Source organism: Trachurus japonicus, chromosome 18 (assembly GCF_045865225.1).
Source record: "Trachurus japonicus isolate A0001 chromosome 18, Traja_1.0".
NCBI classification, from domain to species: domain Eukaryota; kingdom Metazoa; phylum Chordata; class Actinopteri; order Carangiformes; family Carangidae; genus Trachurus; species Trachurus japonicus.
The window spans coordinates 5,934,449-5,954,743 of record NC_140924.1 but is presented as its reverse complement, the minus strand read 5'-3'; the positions used below and the strand labels follow the sequence as shown (position 1 = coordinate 5,954,743).

General features: G+C 41.6%; 3 protein-coding genes across 4 annotated transcripts in view; all 3 read left to right on the top strand.

The window, feature by feature from the left end:
• The first annotated feature begins 344 nt into the window (after positions 1-344).
• Positions 345-20,295, top strand: part of LOC146968489 (uncharacterized) — a 90,965-nt gene continuing 71,014 nt past the window's right edge. The window contains exon 1 of the mRNA XM_085759239.1: positions 345-572. Within this exon, the coding sequence (XP_085615365.1) occupies positions 374-572 (199 nt within the window). The 5' untranslated portion in view covers positions 345-373. The remainder of the gene's footprint in view (positions 573-20,295) is intronic.
• On the top strand, positions 347-18,267 carry LOC146968493 (uncharacterized). Of its 2 annotated transcripts, XM_085806321.1 has the most exons (3): positions 347-368; positions 12,615-12,813; positions 17,105-18,267. In XM_085806321.1, exons 2-3 carry the CDS (start codon positions 12,621-12,623, stop codon positions 18,250-18,252), a joined length of 1,341 nt encoding a protein of 446 aa, XP_085662447.1. In that variant the 5' UTR covers positions 347-368; positions 12,615-12,620; the 3' UTR covers positions 18,253-18,267. The 2 variants fall into 2 exon arrangements, with proteins under 2 accessions (XP_085662447.1, XP_085662448.1); XM_085806322.1 differs by lacking the exon at positions 347-368 and having other exon boundaries at positions 12,439-12,813.
• Positions 3,795-5,774, top strand: LOC146968494 (uncharacterized). The gene is made up of 3 exons (XM_085760366.1): positions 3,795-4,530; positions 4,615-4,761; positions 5,767-5,774. Exons 1-3 carry the CDS (start codon positions 3,795-3,797, stop codon positions 5,772-5,774), a joined length of 891 nt encoding a protein of 296 aa, XP_085616492.1.

The window sequence follows — 20,295 nt, the reverse complement described above, 5'->3', positions numbered from 1 at the left end:
GTCAGTTTTTATGTGGATCGACAGTTGACTTTAACAGGACATAATGAAACAATAAGCAAAATCTGTCCATGACTACATGTAGTGTGAATAATTGAATGATTCTGAATACAATTCTTCCAAGCCAAGAACCCCACAGAAAAGGAAGAAGATGAAGAAAGTCCTTTAAGACTGTCCAGTAGATGGCAGTATGCGTCTTCACTGTTGGAAACCACAAAGACGGAGGAAGAGGAGGAGGAGCAATAAGCGGCAGGTGGAGGAGATGAGAGATAGACCACGGCGTCCTGAATATGAGTTTATGATTGAAGTGTTTGTTTAATTTGTCGCAGTTTCTACTCGGTGTCGTTCGGCGGGAACAACCGAGAGTTTGAGTAAAATGTCTCCGGTGGAGGATTTGAGAGGATTTGTTACCGAGAGACTCACCGCCGCCTCCCAGGAAATCTTAGCGGCCGTGGACAGAGTCGTAGCCGGCTACGAGGCGGAGGCGGAGGCTTCGGGCTTCAGACAGGAGATCGAGCGGCAGAGGAACCTGCTGGATGTTCTCCTGCAGCCTCGAGTCGTTCTCAACAAAACAGGTTGGTGATTCAGTTTTAAATAATTCCTCCATAATAAATTAGATATTAATCCTTTTTTTGCACATCGAGTCGGCAAATTGGTGGTTATTTCCCCCTCATTTTTTTTAACATTCTGTTTATTGAATTTTTCCATATTCAAGACAAGTGTTTCAGTGACTTATTGTGAACATTTTTTTTTTTCAACCCAACCCCCCTTCCGTTCCCTCCCCCCGTTTCCCATACTGGTATAGCCCACTGTATATCAAAAATGTAGTAAATACAAATTATAATACAATAGGATCATAGAATAGGTACAAAAAAAAGAAAAAAAAAGAATATAGAATAAAAAAAAAACAGAATAAATAATAAATAAAATAAAAAATAGTAATAATAACAACAAGTAGTAATAAATAGATTAATAATGAGATCGAACAAATGGAGAAAAGTACATAGTGAAAATACATTGATTAGTAAAAGGAGAAGTTAAACAAAATATAGATCCCCTCATTTGTTTCTGCTCTGTCTTGTTTAAGTTGAATGTACAGTGGGACCCAAGAGTTTTAAGTTCGGATTGGTTCATAGCAAATTTTATGATTGAAATTTTTTGCAGATATGTTTCTAATTCAGGATTAAAAGAGAAATTAACCAAAAATTGAAATTTCACTCATTATCTACTCACCCTCATGTCGACTCAGGGCTGGGAGAAGTTTCAGAGTCCTCCGTGCCTTCTCTGAGTTACAGGGGGTCTCGGTGTAGCAGTGCATGTCCATGTAACGGTTGCAAATGGATACCAACTGTCTTCGTAACAAAAAGACACACTAAAAAACATTCAAATACCTCCATGCTATTCGTATGTAATGTCCATCTTGTATAGAAGCCCCGACATGCGAAATTGAAAAAAAAATTCAATAAGTCTATATTTCAAGCTTGTTTGTAACGGAAGCTTCCGCTCAAATAAATAACTCAAATAATGAGTGGAATTTCAATTTTGAGTGAACTATTCCTTTAAGCGCCACTCGCGTATTAACAAGACATGTTGGACACACTCAACAAGTTCTACCCAAGAGTACTACCAGTAGTAGGCTATTGATATCACTTGTTGAACTGTAACAGTGAATTTTTTGTCTGTGTTTTGTCGTTTAATCTGCTGTAATGTTTCAAGAATAAAACCTTCAAAGTCAGTAAACTTTTTATGTCATGAAAATGTGCCTATGTGCAGATGTGAAGAACAGCAGGAGCCTCCACCATGCTGAGGAAGAGAAGGGAGAAGGCCTCAGGAGCTGCAACCTGAAAGAACCAAAGCCTGAAGTTCTACCACAGAATAGTACGTAAATTTAAATCATTGACCAGATTCTGAAAAAATATTCTGATGCACTTCTGATTCAGGATTTAACCACCAGTCACGTTATAGCATATTTTTTTCTTTTGTATCTCAGTCTGAAAGCTGTGATGCAGCTCAGCCTTGTAAGGGCATTGGTTGGAGTCCAATAGTCTACAATACTTTATTACTACTAGTCATGGTGGTAACTGGAGGGTTCAGTTTGGTCAGTTTGACTTTATGGATTACTGATTGATGAATGGGTGCACATGGCTGCAGGAGATGCTGTTGGTGTCCACTGAGAAGATAATTGACCCTTCGTGTAAGCCCCGCCCCCTTGGTTACAGTTGCTACGGCGGGCAAGCTTTCACTCCCAGCCATGCTCCTGGCAGTATTTGGTATCGATTTCAAAGGAAATATCAGCAAATTTCTGGATAAACTGTTCTGAGATAATAGAGAGAAGAAGTCACAAAGATCATTCATAGTTTTCAGTGACGTGACTCGCGCAGGAGGATAAAACATCTGTTCAACGACACGACTGGACAATGTACAGAGCAGCAGTAAGGACCGGTCATTTTACCGTCTATCAACCCACGAAGACTTACGTCATCTCACTGGTCATGAAACGTTGTCAAACTGCAAGTTTTTGGGTGATTGTGAACCACATACAGCTTTCGCTGCTGTTTTGTTTTCTCCCACCGCTGTATCAGTCAGTGAAAGCAGTCCCTGCCTGGAGGATCCCTCGCCTAAAAGCCCAGGTAAAAGCCCTAAAAGCCCAGGTAAAAGCCCTAAAAGTACAGCTGTCATTTCGGAGGTGAACATATGGTTATCCCCATATTTACACTTGCTCAAGTCGAAAAAAAAGTCCGCTCGTATCTGAACATCTCTATATTGCTGCCGCCGCCGCCGCTGCCGCCGCCGTAGTAGCAGCAGCAACAACATCCTTCTCTACAAACAAATGTTTTTCGTCCTAGTCTCAAAATGTGTCCACAAAAGCAAACGTAATGACTCACTGCGGAAAGCTTGCCAGGCCTATAGTTACGGTTGCTAACGTAGGATTGGACAATAGCCGTTGGTGGGAGGAGTTGGCGAAGGGTCAATTGTGGTTCATGCAGACACCAGTTATATGAGTGACAGTATGAAGACACTGTTGTTCATGATGTGTGTTTCATTGTTTCTGCAGGTGATGGTGGAGGTTTCATAGTCGAGCGTACAGTGTCACATTTAAAATAGGTCGATGTGAAGATTTCCAGCATTTAAATTGAATTGCAGACTTTTGTGTGATCACAAAACGCACAGCGTGACATTGCTTTGATTCGATTAATCGTGCAGCACTACTCCAGACACCAGTTATGAGTGACAGTATGAAGACACTGTTGTTCATTATGTGTTTCATTGTTTCTGCAGGTGATCAGCACCTGTTGATGATAAAAACAGAGGATCCTCCTGAGTTGACCAATATTTGGGATCAGGAGAACCCAGAGAGTCTACATGTTAAAGAAGAAAAGGAAGAACTATTGACCACTCCAGAGTTCTCCATCGCTTTTCTTCATGAGAAGAGTGAGGAGAAGGAGGAGGAACCTCAGTCCCTACAACCTCATCAAAGACAAACTGAGGCCGAGCCTCCATCCAGCAGCTCAGCTGAACAGATGGAGGCTGATGGAGACGACTGTGGAGGATCTGAACCAGCCAGGAACTCAGATCAACCTGAAGATCTTCAACCAGATACAGATGATGAGGTCTCAGAGTCGTCCTGTGTAACTGAAGACAGTGATGATGACTGGAGAGAAACCAGAGCACCTGAGTCAGGTTTGAACAGTGAAGCTGTTCATGTAAATGATGAAGAATGTGACACTGGTAAGAAGTCTCTCAGCTGCTCAGAGTGTGGGAAAACATATAGCAAAAAGGAGAGTTTGAAGATACACATGAGAATCCACAAAGGAGAATCATTTGACTGTGCTACCTGTGGTAAAAGATTTAATCGAAGAGGGAATCTTAATGTCCACATGAAAATCCATACAGGAGAGAAACCATTTGACTGTGCTACCTGTGGTAAACAATTTCGTCTAAGAGGGACTCTGAAAAACCACATGAAAATCCATACAGGAGAGAAACCATTTGGCTGTGCTAACTGCGGTAAACAATTTTCTTGTAAATGGACTCTTAAAAACCACATGAAAATCCATACAGGAGAGAAACCATTTGGCTGTGCTAACTGTGGTAAACAATTTAGATATAGAGGGAATCTTTCAGCTCATATAAGACTCCATACAGAGGAAAGACCATTTGATTGTGCTACCTGTGGTAAGAAATATAAACTTAAAGAACATCTTGAAGACCACATTAGAGTCCACAAAGGAGATAAACCATTTGACTGTGCTACGTGTGGAAAAACATTTAGCACAAAAGGGGTTTTGAAGATACACATGCTAATCCATACAGGAGAGAAACCATTTGATTGTGCTACCTGTGGTAAAAAATTTAGAATTAAAGCAAATCTTAAAGACCACGTAAGAGTACACACAGGAGAGAAACCATTTGACTGTGCTGTCTGTGGTAAAAAATTTAGACTTAAAGCAAATCTTAAAGACCACATTAGAGTCCATACAGGAGAGAAACCATTTGACTGTGTTGCCTGTGGTAAAACATTCAGTCAAAAATGTCATCTTAAGGACCACATGAGGATCCATACAGGAGAGAAACCATTTGACTGTGCTACCTGTGGTAAACAATTTGCTTTTAAAGGGAATCTTAAACTCCACATGAGGATCCATACAGCAGAGAAACCATTTGCCTGTGCTACCTGTGGTAAAACATTTGCTGTTAAACTGAGCCTTAATAACCATATGAAAGTCCATACAGGAGAGAAGCCATTTAGCTGTCCAACCTGTGGTAAAAAATTTATACGTCGAGATGGTTTGAATATGCACTTGAGAGTCCACACACAGGAGAAACCATTTAGTTGTGCTATTTGTGGAAAAAGATTTACCCAGCAGACAATTCTATTGTTTCACACAAGAGTCCATTCAAAAGTGAAGCCATTCGGTTGCAGTGTTTGTGGGGAAACATTTATGGAGCTGGAGAATTTGGCGATGCACATGAAATCCCATAAAGGAGGGAAAGTTCTGGTGTTGTCTTGAGAGTGGGGTTGGGGCTCATACAGACACCAGTTATGTGAGTGACAGTATAAAGACACTGTTGTTCATAATGCGGAGTAGTTAGTTGCATTTAGTTGTTTTTATCCAAGTGTAACAAATTCTGTCAAATCTCTTTCTGGTGTAGTTGTACGTGGTGCAAACATTTTTGGTTTTGTTACTAAACAAATTAAGGGTTCACCTATTTTAAATTGGAATATATTTTTCTCTGAAGTTTTGGGTTTAGTCTTTAACGCTGGATAAGGATCAGAGTTTACATTTTAAGACTTGGCTTATGAATCCTCGACTGTTGTTTGTTTACCAAATTAAAGCTTCAAATCTATACAAAAAATCCTCACTAAAGGGGTGTTCAATAAAAAATCACTAAGATCCAATTGTGAAAGTTTTCTACAGTGAAGGTCTGGAACATTGTAATGTCTGTTATTTTTTTCAGTGCTTTTAAGTAGGATTGTAGTTTCAGCAGAATCTGTGTCTAGTGACTAGATTGTAGATTTGTAGATAACAAATAATAGAATAGATAAAAGAACACAAAAATAAGATGAATACATTTTCTTTTCCTGTATCAAATAAAGATGGCATTTAAAAAATTTGGCATTACAGAGAGTGTTTTGCTTCTTAAAGAAAGTGCTAAGTTTTAGAAAAATAAAACAAGAATGCTTTCTACTTTTAAACTTAACTTAATGTATGGTAGAGTCACTGTCAGTATATGAAGTTCTAACCTCAGTCAATGTTCTTTCGTTAGGGTCCTGAGTAGGTGCACAGTGGGTTTTATGAATCCAGTTACCACAATAGGACCTTGCATGGTCCCTTCCATTTATCCACAATTCTGTCTTTTTTTAATGTTTTAATTTTTTATAACTTTACACATGCTAGTCAGATAAGGGTGAATGGCACAATGCCCGAGTGAGGACCCGATCAAGAAGCTTCTACACGGAGTCTATTACTCCATGCGCTTGACCGCTGGGGGTTCTCCCGGTCTAATCACTCGTTTTTTAATTCACCAAGTTCCGCAAAACCTTATACCCCTTTTCCCACTGGCCAAAAAACCTGTTTAAACCCGCTAACAATCGGCTTTTGGGGTGGTAGTGGGAAAGGCACATCGACCCGCTAATTTACGTGACGACGTTACATGACGCCACGTCATCGCGCCGGTCGCGTCTCATATCACGTACCAAAACAAAGCTCTGCTCGCATTCCAGACTGGGATCAAAAGATCAAAGAACACTGACCAAAAACGATTGAAAAAAAGAAGCGACAGTCTGTTTAACTGACGCGTTGTGCCGCGTACGACCCTTTTTCAGAAAAAGGGTCCTATCAGACCCTTTCAGAAAAAGGGTCCTATGTTCCCCAGTATTGCGACCGGGGAACATAGGACCCTATTTGGTAAAAACGGGGAACATAGGACCCTTTTTCAAAAAGAGGGTCCTACAGTATATTCCCCGATCGGGAACATAGGTATGCTCCCGTTTCAGGAAATGGTTCACATTTATCTTCTGCATGTTTGGATGCGTGTATTTGTATAGTCTTATCTGTCATAAACAAGAGATTACGGGTTACGAGGCACGTTTGTGTCGAGGACTCACGGTGCCAATGAGACTTTTTTTTTTCACCGAGACAAGAGCTGTGACACCGGCAGTGGCAGCCTTAGGCATCTGGGGGCCCGTTTCAATACTGTATATGAGGCCCTATGAAACATTTAATTACCGATATGTTTGCGCCCATGCATCTCTGATGCATTGAAACCTGAAATGATACAGTAGCCTAAACTCATCATGCGCATGGTCTTACTGTAAAACGATACATTGTGACCAACTGTTAATAGGGCAAGAAACCAGGAATGAGCAGGGAAAAAAACAAGGATTTAAGTTGGTTTTCAACAAAATGCAAATGCATTTTTCATATTTATGTGCATTTTAAGACACGAACAGGTATTTTATCACAATCCAGGTATTTTATCACAATCCAAAACCAAAACTATAACACCTATAATAATAATCTGAACTTGAAAATTGGCAACAAAAGTAGCCTCGTAAGCGCAACGTGCTCCGCATTATTTTAGCACCACGGACAGTGTGCAGGAAAAGAACAGACAGACAGACTCGCCCTTTACAGAAATCCACCCTTTCTGTTTTTCAGTGCGGAGAATGCTCTAATTATGTCATCTCTGTCAAGTGATCTTGTGACCTCGTGCTCAATTGAGATTTGAGCCAGGGCTGACAGCCGCTCCTACAGCATCGTTGATCTCAGGTGTGTTTTAATTAGTTTCAAGCGAGAGAAACTCCTCTCTCCGCTTGCGACAGTCACGGGGACTGTCAACATCAGTCGGAGGGCGATGCTTAGGTTTGGGTACAGGTCCAGCAGGTTGTTGGTGTAGATGTAGCTCAACATCTGCAGGCCAGTATTTTCCTCTACCGGCACAGCGGTGACAGCAGCCACAACCTCGCGCACGAGCTCCTCAGCATCCACGTCGCCAAGTGTTTCCTCCATGTTCTTGCAGCTTTTCTCCAGTATTCCAGCTTCCATTGCCTTCTTCATTTCTTTCCTCCCGTAAATGAACCCAAACAGACTGTAAAATGACTCTGTCAGCTTGAAACGCACACTAGTGCCCATGATGGCAGAGTCCAACAGTGGAAGGAAAACATCCCTCTTGAACCGTTCTTCGGGTGTCATCGTCAGAGATGTATCTTCATTTTGGGACTCATATGGAAACTGGCGTTTTGGTTTTCGGCCTCGTGGAGTGGGAAAGACCATTGACATCTCCATTTCTTCTGCGATGTCTCTGGCATCCGTCTGGGCTGATGAGAGCCCATTCTCCCTGTATTCCCTCAGGAATGTCAGAACATGTCCCACCTCGCGCAGTAGAACATCAATCCCCACTTGTGGGCTCTGAAGCAGCTTGCTGACACGATTCACCTCATACAGTCACCAGGAATTTCCATGTCATGATCTCCCGTTCAAGGCCACTGGCTGCAGATGCTGTCTCACCGTCACCTGAGGTCGGAAATAACAGTATTTAGGCCTATTTAAAGAAGGAAGGAATAAGGTTTGGATAGCTATCCATGGTGCTGAATTGTGTGTGCGCGCGCGCGCGCGCGTGCGGTGTGTGCGCGTGTGTGTGCGTGTGTGTGTTCACATGCGCACCTTTTTTTGTGGCATGCGCGATCAGAGAGAGGAGAGCTTTGTCAACACCAGGAAGCTGATAGCGCAGCACTTTGACACTTTCCACGCTGCACTCCCATCGCGTGCTGGATATGGCCTTGAGACTCAGCTGTGGGACGTTTTCCTTAAAGATTTCCCATCTTTGTGGGGATGAGCTGAAAAGATTGTGCAAACGTTGCAGCACACCAAAGAAGCTCACGGACTCCACAGTTGATTTTGCTGCGTCTACGACGACAAGATTTAAGCTGTGGCTGGCGCATGGCATGAACAGTGCTTTTTTGTTTATATCCAGTAGCCTTTTCTGCACCCCGCTGTTTTTCGCCCGCATGTTGCTCCCGTTGTCGTACGCCTGTCCTCTGCATTTTTCCATATCCAGGCCTAACTTTTCCATATGCCCCAAGAACACATTAGTCAACCCTGCGCCAGATGTGTCCACCACTGGCAAGAAACCTACAAAATGCTCTGCAACAGTAGCCCCGACACCGACGTCACACTGGACAGAGCGCAGTGTCACAGAGAGTTGCTCTGTGTGGGCAGCGTTAGGGGTGCAGTCCATTATCACAGAGAAGTAATTCGATTTTTTTTTATTTTGGCTGTGTTATGGCCCTCGGCCATGTTGTGTTGCTGCTGTGTCTCTCTGTCTCATCTCCCCTCCATAGGTTCTCTGCCTGTGTCCCTCCTACCTCGTCAGGGGGATCAACTCCACCTGTGGCCATGTCTATAAAGAGGGGGTCTTTCCAAGATGGCAGCCTCTTCCGCCCTCCTGGATGGCTGGTGCCACCCAGGCCCCTCAGCGTTGTTTTGTTTGATTGTGTTCTGTTAGCCTTTTGTTACTTTATGATTGCACACACACATCCAGCACCTCTCACCACACTACAAATGACTGACCTACACTTAAACTTGTGTTCCTTTAATAAATTTATGGTTAATTGACCTGGTCGCTGTGTGGTCCTCCCTCCTTGGTTATGCTCTTGAACGAGCTGGGCATAACAGCCGAGATTGCTTCCACTGTCTTGTCTCCAATTAGAGTTATTAATTCATTCTGTATCGTTTTCCCCAGATAATGGTCAGCGATTTCTTTTTTCTCTGCTCGCTCATTACCGGATCAAATTCTGCGAGTAGCTCCACAATACCCAAAAAATTTCCATTATTTGGCTCGTGCAGATTTGAATTGTGGCCACGGAAAGCAAGATTTTTCTGTGCAAGGTGACAGACAATTGCAATTAGTCTTTTCATGACGTCGTTCCAGTGTTTTCTTTCCAGCATTTGCATTTCTTGATAGGATTGGTCTATGGCACTGTGCGTTTTTACGCGCATCTCCAGTTCGCGCCAGCTGTCCATATTGGAACGGTGGGCATTTGATTTCTCATGATCCTGAAGTGTGAGAGTGAGACGTTCCCACATTCTGAAACCCCTGCCTGTGAGGCTGTGATTTCGCTTGCCAAACAGAGTACAACAGAAACAGAAAACTGCGTCTGATCATTGTGAATATACTAGCCATGACCTGCGTATTTTTTCTCCATTTCTCATCTTCATGAAATATCTCTCCTTGGTGAAACGACGGTGTGTGTGGCTGTGCGGGAAGTCTAAGTCCTCTATCTGAACGGTCTGTCTCTGTGAATGACAGTGGGACTTTCTCCCTTGCTGTGCTGGTGGTGGCATCTCTCTCATCCGTTCCAGATGTGTGACTATCATGTTCATGTTCTTCAAAGGATCCTATTTAGTCATCATCATTATCAGATGGGGCAGTAGAAAGGTCAATATTTTCACCTTCGTTCGTGCTTTTTGTAGCCTCGGTTCCGGTTGTTTGGCTGGCATCACGAGATGGCCCGGGTTCGGCAGCCTCTACCGGCGCTGTCGTTGCAGGTGCAGGGCGAAAGAAAGAGCTCACTTTTGGTAGACTACTCACAGCTTTCCTTTTGTTTTCTGCTGTTTTTCTCAGCACCACTCAGATATGAGCGCTTCATTTTGATGGATGCGCAACATTGCCTAGGTGATGAATTGTTTAATTTCTTCTTTATTTCTCTCTTTTAATTTTGGGCGGGCAGTTGGGGGATAGGCTACTGACACTGTGTATAGACCAGAGCGGCATTTTTATGCAAATGAGAATGACTGATGCATCCTGGGTAATTTAGGGGCAGCGCCCGGCATCCCTCCATTGAAAAGTTCAGCCTAACTGGCTTGACAAACTAACTAACAAAAAGTTGGCTATTAACAGGCTATTTACAGACAACACTTAGCCAAAACCTCCCCGGTGATTCCACCAAATACGTGTAGATGTCTGGGTCAGACATTTCTGGCCACTGTGTGGAGTCATTGATCACTGTGGGAGGCTAAAGGAGCATACCGCTAGATTAATTCATTGTAATTTTTCAAGATAGCGTGAACGGTGGGTTTCAAAGAGGGTGTCAAAATAATTATGAGACATAGTGCTACAAAAGAAACACAAAATAAAACATTCAGATTGATTGTTAGTTAGTCTACGCTCCATCAAAACACAAAAAGCCACTGAGTGCAATGTAAAAATGCCGGGCGCTGCCCCTAAATTACCCAGGATGCATCAGTCATTCTCATTTGCATAAAAAAGCCGCTCTGGTCAATGCTGCGTTACCTAGGTAACGACTTATTGTTTATGTTTACATTTTTGTGGGCAGTCGGGGCCCCAGGCTGCCACAGCTGTGTAGGCTACAGCCTCCGTACTGCAGCTGTACTCTACTCGGCTGCCAGAGCCCGTTTCATTTTTTTTTTTTTTTTGCGGGCTGGGGGGGGGGCTCCCAGGCTGCCGGGGCCCATTTCAATTGAAACGGTTGAAACATAGGTAAGGCCGCCTATGGACACCGGGTCAGAGGCTCTGATCGCAAGTTTGGTTTTCAGCAATGGTGTGGAAGGCAGAGAGCCTCCACTCTTCCTGTGACAAGCTACAAGTCATTTATCTAACATCACAATTAGTCTGAAGCTGCTGTAATGAAGGTAAAAATGAAACATAAGGTAAATATCCTGCATATTTCTTCTCTGTGCTACTCCGATCAGAGTAGGTGTGGTAGCCTATACCTACTTTGCAACGGTCTGGCAACCGAACGCAGGAATTATTTTTCAATTGCCTATCTTGATCATCTCATTCTCCATATTCAACCTTTAAATGTTGATGATTAAAGAGGAGCTTTTATGTTGAATAACTACGGACTATGGTGACTTTCTAAAAACATGCCGGCTAGGTTAATCCTCCAGTCAGTGCCCCTGACCAAAGGCACTGGCTCATAATCTGGAGTTGGTCCCCGGGCGCCGCACCGCGGCTGCCCACTGCTCCTCAGGGATGGGTTAAATGCAGAGAAAGAATTTCACTGTACTAGCTGTATATGTGACTAATAAAGTACCTTTACCTTTCACGTGACATATCATGACTGATTTCCTCTTTCTTTTTTCCCCTCTTCTTCTTCTTCTTCTTCTTCTTCTTCTTCTTCTTCTTCTTCTTCTTCTTCTTCTTCTTCTTCTTCTTCTTCTTCCAGGATGTTATTCTACCTCCATGTGTGCATGAATAATTCCTACAACACCTAACAAGACGTTCTTAAACACTTGTCTATAATGGGGTAGAGCGGGGTAAGTTGCCCCCCCTTGTCCATTTTCTCTGAAAATATAAATAATTTGAATGTCAACATAATATGTACACAAGAAGTATGCCTAAGTTAACACATTTAGAGGGGGGGGCATCTTACCCTATTTGGGTGGGGCGTCTTCCCCCCAAAGTCATACTTTTACACTTTCACGTATTGCAAAAAAAGTATTTTGTATTTTTTGTTCAAACTAATGGATCACCCTCCTCAAGACTATCATGTTAACATTTAAAAAAAAGTTTGTGTATACATCCTTCCAAAAAAAACACAAGAGGCTTATTTTGTAGCGTCAAAATATTACAAAATCTATCCTCCGGTTTCCTGCCAAAAATTAAAAATGATTTCAATGCTAAATAAATATATGCCCAGCTTCCTCTTTCTCTCCCCCTTTCTTCTTATTCTTCCAAGATGTTTTTTTTCGACCTCCGTGTAGTGTACTTGAATAATCCTTAGAATTATTTATTTCCCCACAGAAAGGGAAGTAAAGAGTGAATTCAGTCCTGTAAACTGCCCAGTAGAGGGCAGTAACGCCATAGTCGTATGTCTATGATTAACACGCCTGAACGAGTCTACACTTCCGGAAACAATTGAGAAGAAGCGGAAGGAGGAAGAGGAGGCACAATAATCGGGGAGACAAGAGATATCTCGAGGCGTCCTGAACAGAAAAGTTAATCACTGAGTCTGTGGTTTGTTGAAGTCGTCGCAGTTTCTACTCGGATGTTATCTGTACACGTACCTAAACCGGAAGAGATCAAGTCGCGTTTGGTTGAGAAAAGTCAGAAAAGGAGTCATTCGGCGGGAACAACCGAAAGTTAAAGAGTAAAAAATGTCTCAGGTGGAGGATTTGAGAGGATTCGTCACCGAGAGACTCACCGCCGCCTCCCAGGAAATCTTAGCGGCCGTGGACAGAGTCGTAGCCGGCTACGAGGCGGAGGCTTCGGGCTTCAGACAGGAGATCGAGCGGCAGAGGAACCTGCTGGACGTTTTCATGCAGACTCAGTCCGTTCACAACAAAACAGGTTGGTGATTCAGTTTTTCAATCCATTAACCTTATTAAAGGCCCGGTTTGTAAAGAAAGAGGACATGTTGTACACTAACCTTGCTTTACAGTTAGGCTACAGATCTTTTAATGTGACTTTTATGTGGCTATAAACAAATGAAAATGGACAAGTGAATACCACTTCCGCGTTCAAAAAGCTGCAGTTCCCCCGGCAACCACTGGGGGCTGGCACCATGAGCAACTCTCCATTGACCCCCATGTTAAAGCAGAAGTAAGTGGTCCGGTCGTTTTGGCTAATGCTGCGTTCCAGGCAGGCTTTTGAAATCGTAAATTACAGCTTCAAGTCACAACTTACGACTTTGTAGCGTTCCAGGCAACCCACTCGTGTTTTCCGACCTGTTTTACCGGTGAAAGTCACTATAACGGCCACTTGTAACTTCTGACCGGTGAACTCGTACCAGATCGAACTGGTACCACTTCACGGTCGGAAAAATACGAGTTTCCTTGAACGCACCATAACAGTCCTCGTCCCTACGTCACCACATTCACGGCGTCCCTTGGCTGCACACACAGCCCTGCATGCCGTTCTCTCTCCTCATTGGATAAAAACTGTAGGATACGATGTTTTCTCTTCGGCTCAGAGCAGAGCAGAGGGACTGAGAGACCCGTGTTTCAGTCCAAACACTCTATGTAAGTGATTGCTGTCGGAAGATATAACTATTTAAGACTTATATTAACACAAATATATCACTTACTTCTGCTTTAAAATAGGGGGCTTTTTAATCCGGCCCATCAAGTAGCCTACTGGTACAAAACTGTCCAAATTAAAGTAAAGACTGCAGACTTTGATGCACTGGCATCTGATCCCACTGAAACTGAATGTAGGTAATTTTTTTCCCCCTCCACAATATATTCGAGTTTTAAAGGGACAACGAGGAGTTTCTATTTGGTTATAAAAAAAGTCTCACGTTAATGTGGATGAATCTACGCTACCCACACTTGTTAATGGCTCAATTTTCGATAAATATATCGTTTTGTCTCTAACGTTATTTTGTTATTATTAGTGGTGGTGTAAATGCTGGGCGAGCCGACCAGCGTTTCTTTACTTTCGGTTTCGTGGCGAGTCATGAGAAAAATGCCGCCGAATCTCCGTTTATGGTCGGAACTACGACGGTATGTGATCGTCTTCCAACCTCTGACTTTAATTCTTGATGAATGAAAACATGAGTCTGTCTTGCGCCGGTCAAAGAATTTAACGGTGCGCGGAGGCTCAAAACTCCTTGTTGTCCCTTTAAGCAGCATAGCAAATACAGTCTTTGACATTCCTGCAACATGTCATAGGGTAGAGACAGGTAAGACGCCCCTCTGGATAAGAAGTCCCCGCCCCCCCGACCACTATATGGCGACAATTTTTTATCTCAGCTCTTTCCTTGGATCGTAGTGGCCTTGCTAATATTTATTTAGCATTGAAATCATTTTACTATTTGGCAGGAAACCGGAGAAAAGATTTCGGGGCAAATTGATGTAATATTTTGACACTACAAAATAAGCCTCTGTGTTTTTTTGGAAGGATATACACTTTTAAAAAAAAATGTTAACATAATAGTCTTGAGGCGGTTGATCCACTAGTTTGGACAAAAAAATACCAAATACTTTTTTTTGCAATATGTGAAAGTGTAAAAGTATGACTCTGGGGGGGAAGACACCCCCCACCCATGATTGATGATTTTGAATATCTAGACTTGCTAATGTTATATTTCTGATAAAAAATGTACACCATCATCTAACATAATTAACCTATTAGCTAATTAGCGGTAAAAATGTATTATTACCAGTTTAAAAAGCTTCTTAGCTGACTGTATGTCACGATAATAGCATTAAGCTAGCTGGATTCTTTACAAACTAGGCTATAGCCTGTGTACTGTACACGTGTGTGTGCGTGCGTGCGTGTGTGTGTGCGCATGTGTTTGCGTGTGTGTTCGCATGTGTGCACGTAACGCGTGTATGTGTAGACGCCCTTGGGGGCATCTTACCCCAGTAGGGGGGCGTCTTCCCCAGGCCCTGGGGTAAGATGCCCCTTTTCAAGATTTTACATTTTGTTTTATATAACAAAGTTGTAGTCTGGTGTGATTTGATTACCCTCTAAATGTGTTAACTTAGGCATACTTCTTGTGTACATGTTATGTTGACATTCAAATTATTTATATTTTCAGAGAAAATGGACATTTGTTCTTAAGGGGGGCAACTGACCCAGTTCTACCCTACAACATATGTTAGCTGCCTTATTATGTTCAGAACACAACATAAAACAAAAAATTACATAGAACACAAAACAACATGCTTCTCATGTTATTTAAGAAGATGATTTACGCCACTTAGTGGAGTCCTATCGATTGATACAATGAAAAACTACGGGTATCTGAAAGAAAAAGAAAAAAAGAAAAAGGACAATAATAAAAAATGAAAGATGATAATAATCATAATCTCGGAAACTGCTATATCCACAGCTATTAGTCATTGATTTGATTGTCTATTATGTCTTAGTCCTTGACATATTCAATGAAGGGCCTCCATATACGTTCAAATACGTATATGTTGTCTGGCCTTCAGTAAGTAATTCTTTCCAATGGTAGGCTCGACAACATCTGTCTACTTTTCCATAATAATGCAATGCATTTTTTGGCATTAAGCAAGCAGAGTTTTATAAATGCTTGTTTAGTTTAGTTTAGTTTATTATTACGGGACAGTGTACAATACCATTAATCAAGAACAGAGAAGAGATAGTTGTACCATGTATTTGTTATAGTTAACGTTTCTCTGGGTATAAGCCCAGCAGAAAAAGCTTAGGGTCCAATAAAACTGATTTTGAAACAATCTTTTCAATTATGACTCTTATCTCTTCCCAGAACATGTTAATTATTCTACATTGCCATATACAATGAAACAGTGTTCCTCTGTCTTCTGTACATTTTGTGCATATGTCTGGTATATTTTGGTTATTCAATTCTACCGCATTAATCGCATTAACCATTTATATTGTATTATCTTAAGGCGTGTATTTATGGATGCAGAGCGTCAGCACATGCGGTTTCCCATTCTTCCTTGGAAATATCTATTTGTATGTTTTCCCTCCAGGGCTTAAGCTTATAGATTGAACTTTCAGGTGAAAATGATTAGCCTAGAAATCTAGCTGCACCCTAGCGGCAGCAAAAATATTTGCTCCGTAGGTAGGTCTAGAAATGAGCCATAGGAACTTTTTGAGTCTCGAACACCGTTTGTGTTCACCAATCACAGCGCTCTATCTGTTTAGAGAGTCATTGGGCAGCTTAACGCCATGACGACATACATTTTAATTGGCTTGTCAGGCTAACATCATCCTGCTCTTTGCTCTGATTGGTCGTAGCGTTACCCTATTGGTGCAGAGGCAGTTTGAAAGACAGCCTTCATCCCGCCCCCTGGATTGAGCCGGGGTCTACCGGTTGTTTCCAGACTATACATTTTAGTGATATAGTCTGGCTTGTCAGGCTAGAAGATGATACCAACAAAGTATAAAATTCAGATATCATGCCTCTTCTTAGACTGTCCTTTATTACAATGTTATCCAGTGCTGTATATTGGGGTCTGGAAAGTGCATTGTTTTGATTTACTTTAACATAATTTCTAAGATGAAGGTACTTGAAGGAATGTTTTCTTATTTAAATGTAAATTTCCCTTTACTTTTAGGTAATGGCTTAGTTAGTTCACACAAACACTCTCCATCCATCTGATACTGGTCTGGACCATCCATTCAATTTTAAAACTCATTGTGGCCCTTGAGTCAAAAAGTTTGCCAAACCCTACCATAGTGATCATACCTTCGTCTATGTCTGAGCCAAAGAAGAAGCAAAAATCACTGTGTATTTTTGTTTTTTGACTTTCACAGATGTGGAATATATGGTGGCCCTGAGGTGCCAATCAGAAAACACAACAGCAAAAGAGAAAACACAGCAACAAATTACTAAACTTTTCTTTTTTGTTGTTGATGTTTTCTCTTCTTGTGTTGTGTTTTCTCTTTTGCCGTTGTGTTTTCTCTTTACAATACTTTATTACTTCCAATCATTTCTATGGAGCTTTACTTTGATGGTGGTAACTGGACGGTTCTGTTTGATCGTGACCTTATGGATTACTGATTGATGAATGGGTGCACATGGCTGCAGGAGATGCTGTTGGTGTCCACTGAGAAGATAATTGGGGTTCATACAGATACCAGTTGTATGAGTGACAGTATGAAGACACTGTTGTCAATAATGTGTGTTTCATTGTTTCTGCAGGTGATCAGCACCTGTTGATGGTTAAAGTCGGGGATCCTCCTGAGTTGACCACTAGTCTGGACCAGGAGAACCCAGAGAGTCTACATATTAAAGAAGAAAAGGAAGAACTATTATTGACCACTCCAGAGTTCCCCTTCACTTCTGTTGATGTGAAGATTGATGATGATGATGATGATGAGGAGAAACCTCAGTCCCTACAACCTCATCAAAGACAAACTGAGTTGGAGCCTCTGTCGAACAGCTCAGCTGAGGCTGATGGAGACGGCTGTGAAGAACCTGAAGATCTTCAACCAGATACAGATGATGAGGTCTCAGAGTCGTTCTCTGAAGCTGAAGACAGTGGTGAATACTGGAGAGAAACCAGAGCACCTGAGTCAGGTTTGAACAGTAAAGCTGTTCATGTAGGTGATGGAGACCGTAAGACTTGTAAGAACTCTTGCTGCAAGACTCACCGCTGCTCAGAGTGTGGGAAAAAATTTAAATCACCCTGGGATTTAAAGATACACATAAGAACCCATACAGGAGAGCGACCATTTGACTGTGCTACTTGTGGTAAAAAATTTATTAAACGACAGCATCTTACTGAACATATGAGAATCCATACAGGAGAGAAACCATTTGAATGTGCAACATGTGGTAAAAGATTTAGACAACGACATCATCTTCGTGAACATATGAAAAGTCATACAGGAGAGAAACCATATGAATGTGCTACATGTGGTAAAAGATTTACACAACGAAGGCGTCTTCATGAACACACGAGAGTCCATACAGAGGCATTTAGATTTAAAGTGAAAGTTCAAGAATCATTTGACTGTGCTATCTGTGGTAAAACATTTAGACTTAGAAACAGTTATAGAGTCCATATGAGCCGCCATGCAAATAAGAAAACATTTGGTTGTGCTATTTGTGAACAAAGATTTGGCCACCACACAAATCTTGTGGTCCACTCAAGAGTCCATTCAAAAGAGAAGCCATATGGTTGCAGTGTGTGTGGGGAAATGTTTATGGAGGAGGAGAATTTTGGGATGCACATGCAATCCCATAAAAAAGGGAAAGTGTTGAGTTGCAATGATTGTGGGAAAATATTTTTCCGAAATGAAGCTCTTAGGAGCCACATGAAAGTCCACACAGGAGAAAGCATTTGATTGTGCTACTTGTGGGGGAAAAGTGTAACGCACGAAGGAATTTAGTGTTGCACATGAAATCCCATAAACGTGATGATCTTGAAAAGCACAAGAAAGTCCACACAGAAGTGAATCTCAGAAGACACATGAAATCCATTAAGGAGAGAAATCATTTGTATATGTAGTCTATGTAGGAAAAGATTTGTTCAATAGAAATATCTTAAAGGTCCAGTGTGTAAAAAAGATTCTAGTTTGCAGCGCTCTCTTCCTCACCCCTCCCGTCTGCAAAGTGACGGTGGCCTCCGAGGACAAAAACTTGTTTACCAAGACTGAGTATTTCGGAGCATGGAGCGATGAGGTGAAGATCTAAACCATTTTACCATGTTACCAACGTGAAACTGGATTTTCGGTTCGGGCTGCCATACAAAACATGTCGGCACAAGATGGCGACACTCTCTAAAGCAAGACCCATGCTCTATAAAAGAATAATTATAAGGCTACGAAAACCAAAAAAGGTTTATTTTATAGCGATAATACACTTACACAACTATATTCAGGGGTGGTATGTTCAGATTTTGCCAATAAACCTTGACAATTGTTACACACACTGGACACACACACAAAAAACATACAGTTGCAGTTTTTGTAGCCATGAATTCTCAGATATTTCTGTCAAGAGGAAACAACATATGAGTGTATGTAAACTCAGGGATGTTACTGAAGGCAGCAGCACTGTAACAGCTCTTCACTACACAGTGAAAATGAGTTTCACTTGTAAAATATTTTGTTCAAGTTTGTATGATTTTAAAATTGTATAAAACAACGTGTTCATGGAATTAATGCTACAAACACATGTTACAGATCTGTTGTACATGGAAACACGTGTATGTTATTGAGGCAGCATGAGGCTACCTGTGGCTGCAGAGTTGTTGGTTGAGCTGAACTGTAACAGCTTATTACAATACAATTACAATGATTTGCATGTGTTACATTTTTTATTGTTGTAGGTTGTATAAAGAATATTCATTCAGAAAATTCTCTTTCTAGTATAATTGTAGTTGATGGGGGGAAAAAAAGAAGTTTTGTTGTTTGGTTACTAAATAAATTCAGTGTTCATTCATTTTTAAGTTTGAATACATGTTTCTCTGAAGTTTCTTGTATGTTTAAAATTGGTAGTGCACAAAATATTCCTTTATGAAATGTGTTTATCTCTTTACTTTTAAATCCTCTGGTATAATTGTACTTAGTGGAGGAAAAAAAAGAAGTTTTGTTGTTTGGTTACTAAATAAATTCAGTGTTTATTCATTTTCAAGTTTGAATACATGTTTCTCTGAAGTTTCTTGTATGTTTAAAATTGGTAGTGGACAAAATATTATATTATATTGACGTTTTCCACCAGCAAAACGTCACAGCACGACACACAACTGCGACACACAGAGCAACAGTTTTAATAAACAGTGCTGCTGGATCACAGTTTCATCCACTCCAAAAGTGTCTCTATGCGCAAGATTCAAATCATAAATGTGTAAGCCCAACTCCGTAAGAAAAAAAAAAAACGCATTCCTAATTAAAGCAGAAGTAAGCGATCCGGTCGTTTTGGCTAATGCTGCGTTCCAGGCAGGCTTTTGAAACCGTAAATTACAGCTTCAAGTCACGACTTACGACTTTGTAGCGTTCCAGGCAACACACTCATGTTTTTCCGACCTGTTTTACCTGTGAAAGTCACTATAACGGCCACTCTGACCCGTGAACTCGTACCAGATCGAACTGGTACGACTTCACAGGTCGGAAAAACACGAGTTACGGGTTGCCTTGAACGCACCATAACCGCCCTCGTCCCTACGTCACCACATTCAGGCGCATCCCTTGGCTGCACACACAGCCCTTTATGTCGTTCTCTCTCCTCATTGGATAAAACTTGTAGGATACAAGAAAAGTTTTCTCCTCAGCTCAGAGCAGAGCAGAGTGACTGACAGACCCGTGTTTCGGTCCAAACACTCTATGTAAGTGATTGCTGTCGGAAGATACAACTATTTAAGACTTATATTAACACAAAAATATCGC

Coding starts and splice junctions, on each gene's coding strand:
- LOC146968494 (XM_085760366.1), top strand. CDS start 3,795: ATGAGAATCCACAAAGGAGAATCATTTGACTGTGCTACCTGTGGTAAA. Junction 4,531..4,614: donor TAAAACATTCAGTCAAAAAT/GTCATCTTAAGG, acceptor TTGCTTTTAAAG/GGAATCTTAAACTCCACATG.
- LOC146968493 (XM_085806321.1), top strand. CDS start 12,621: ATGTCTCAGGTGGAGGATTTGAGAGGATTCGTCACCGAGAGACTCACC. Junction 12,814..17,104: donor GTCCGTTCACAACAAAACAG/GTTGGTGATTCA, acceptor TTGTTTCTGCAG/GTGATCAGCACCTGTTGATG.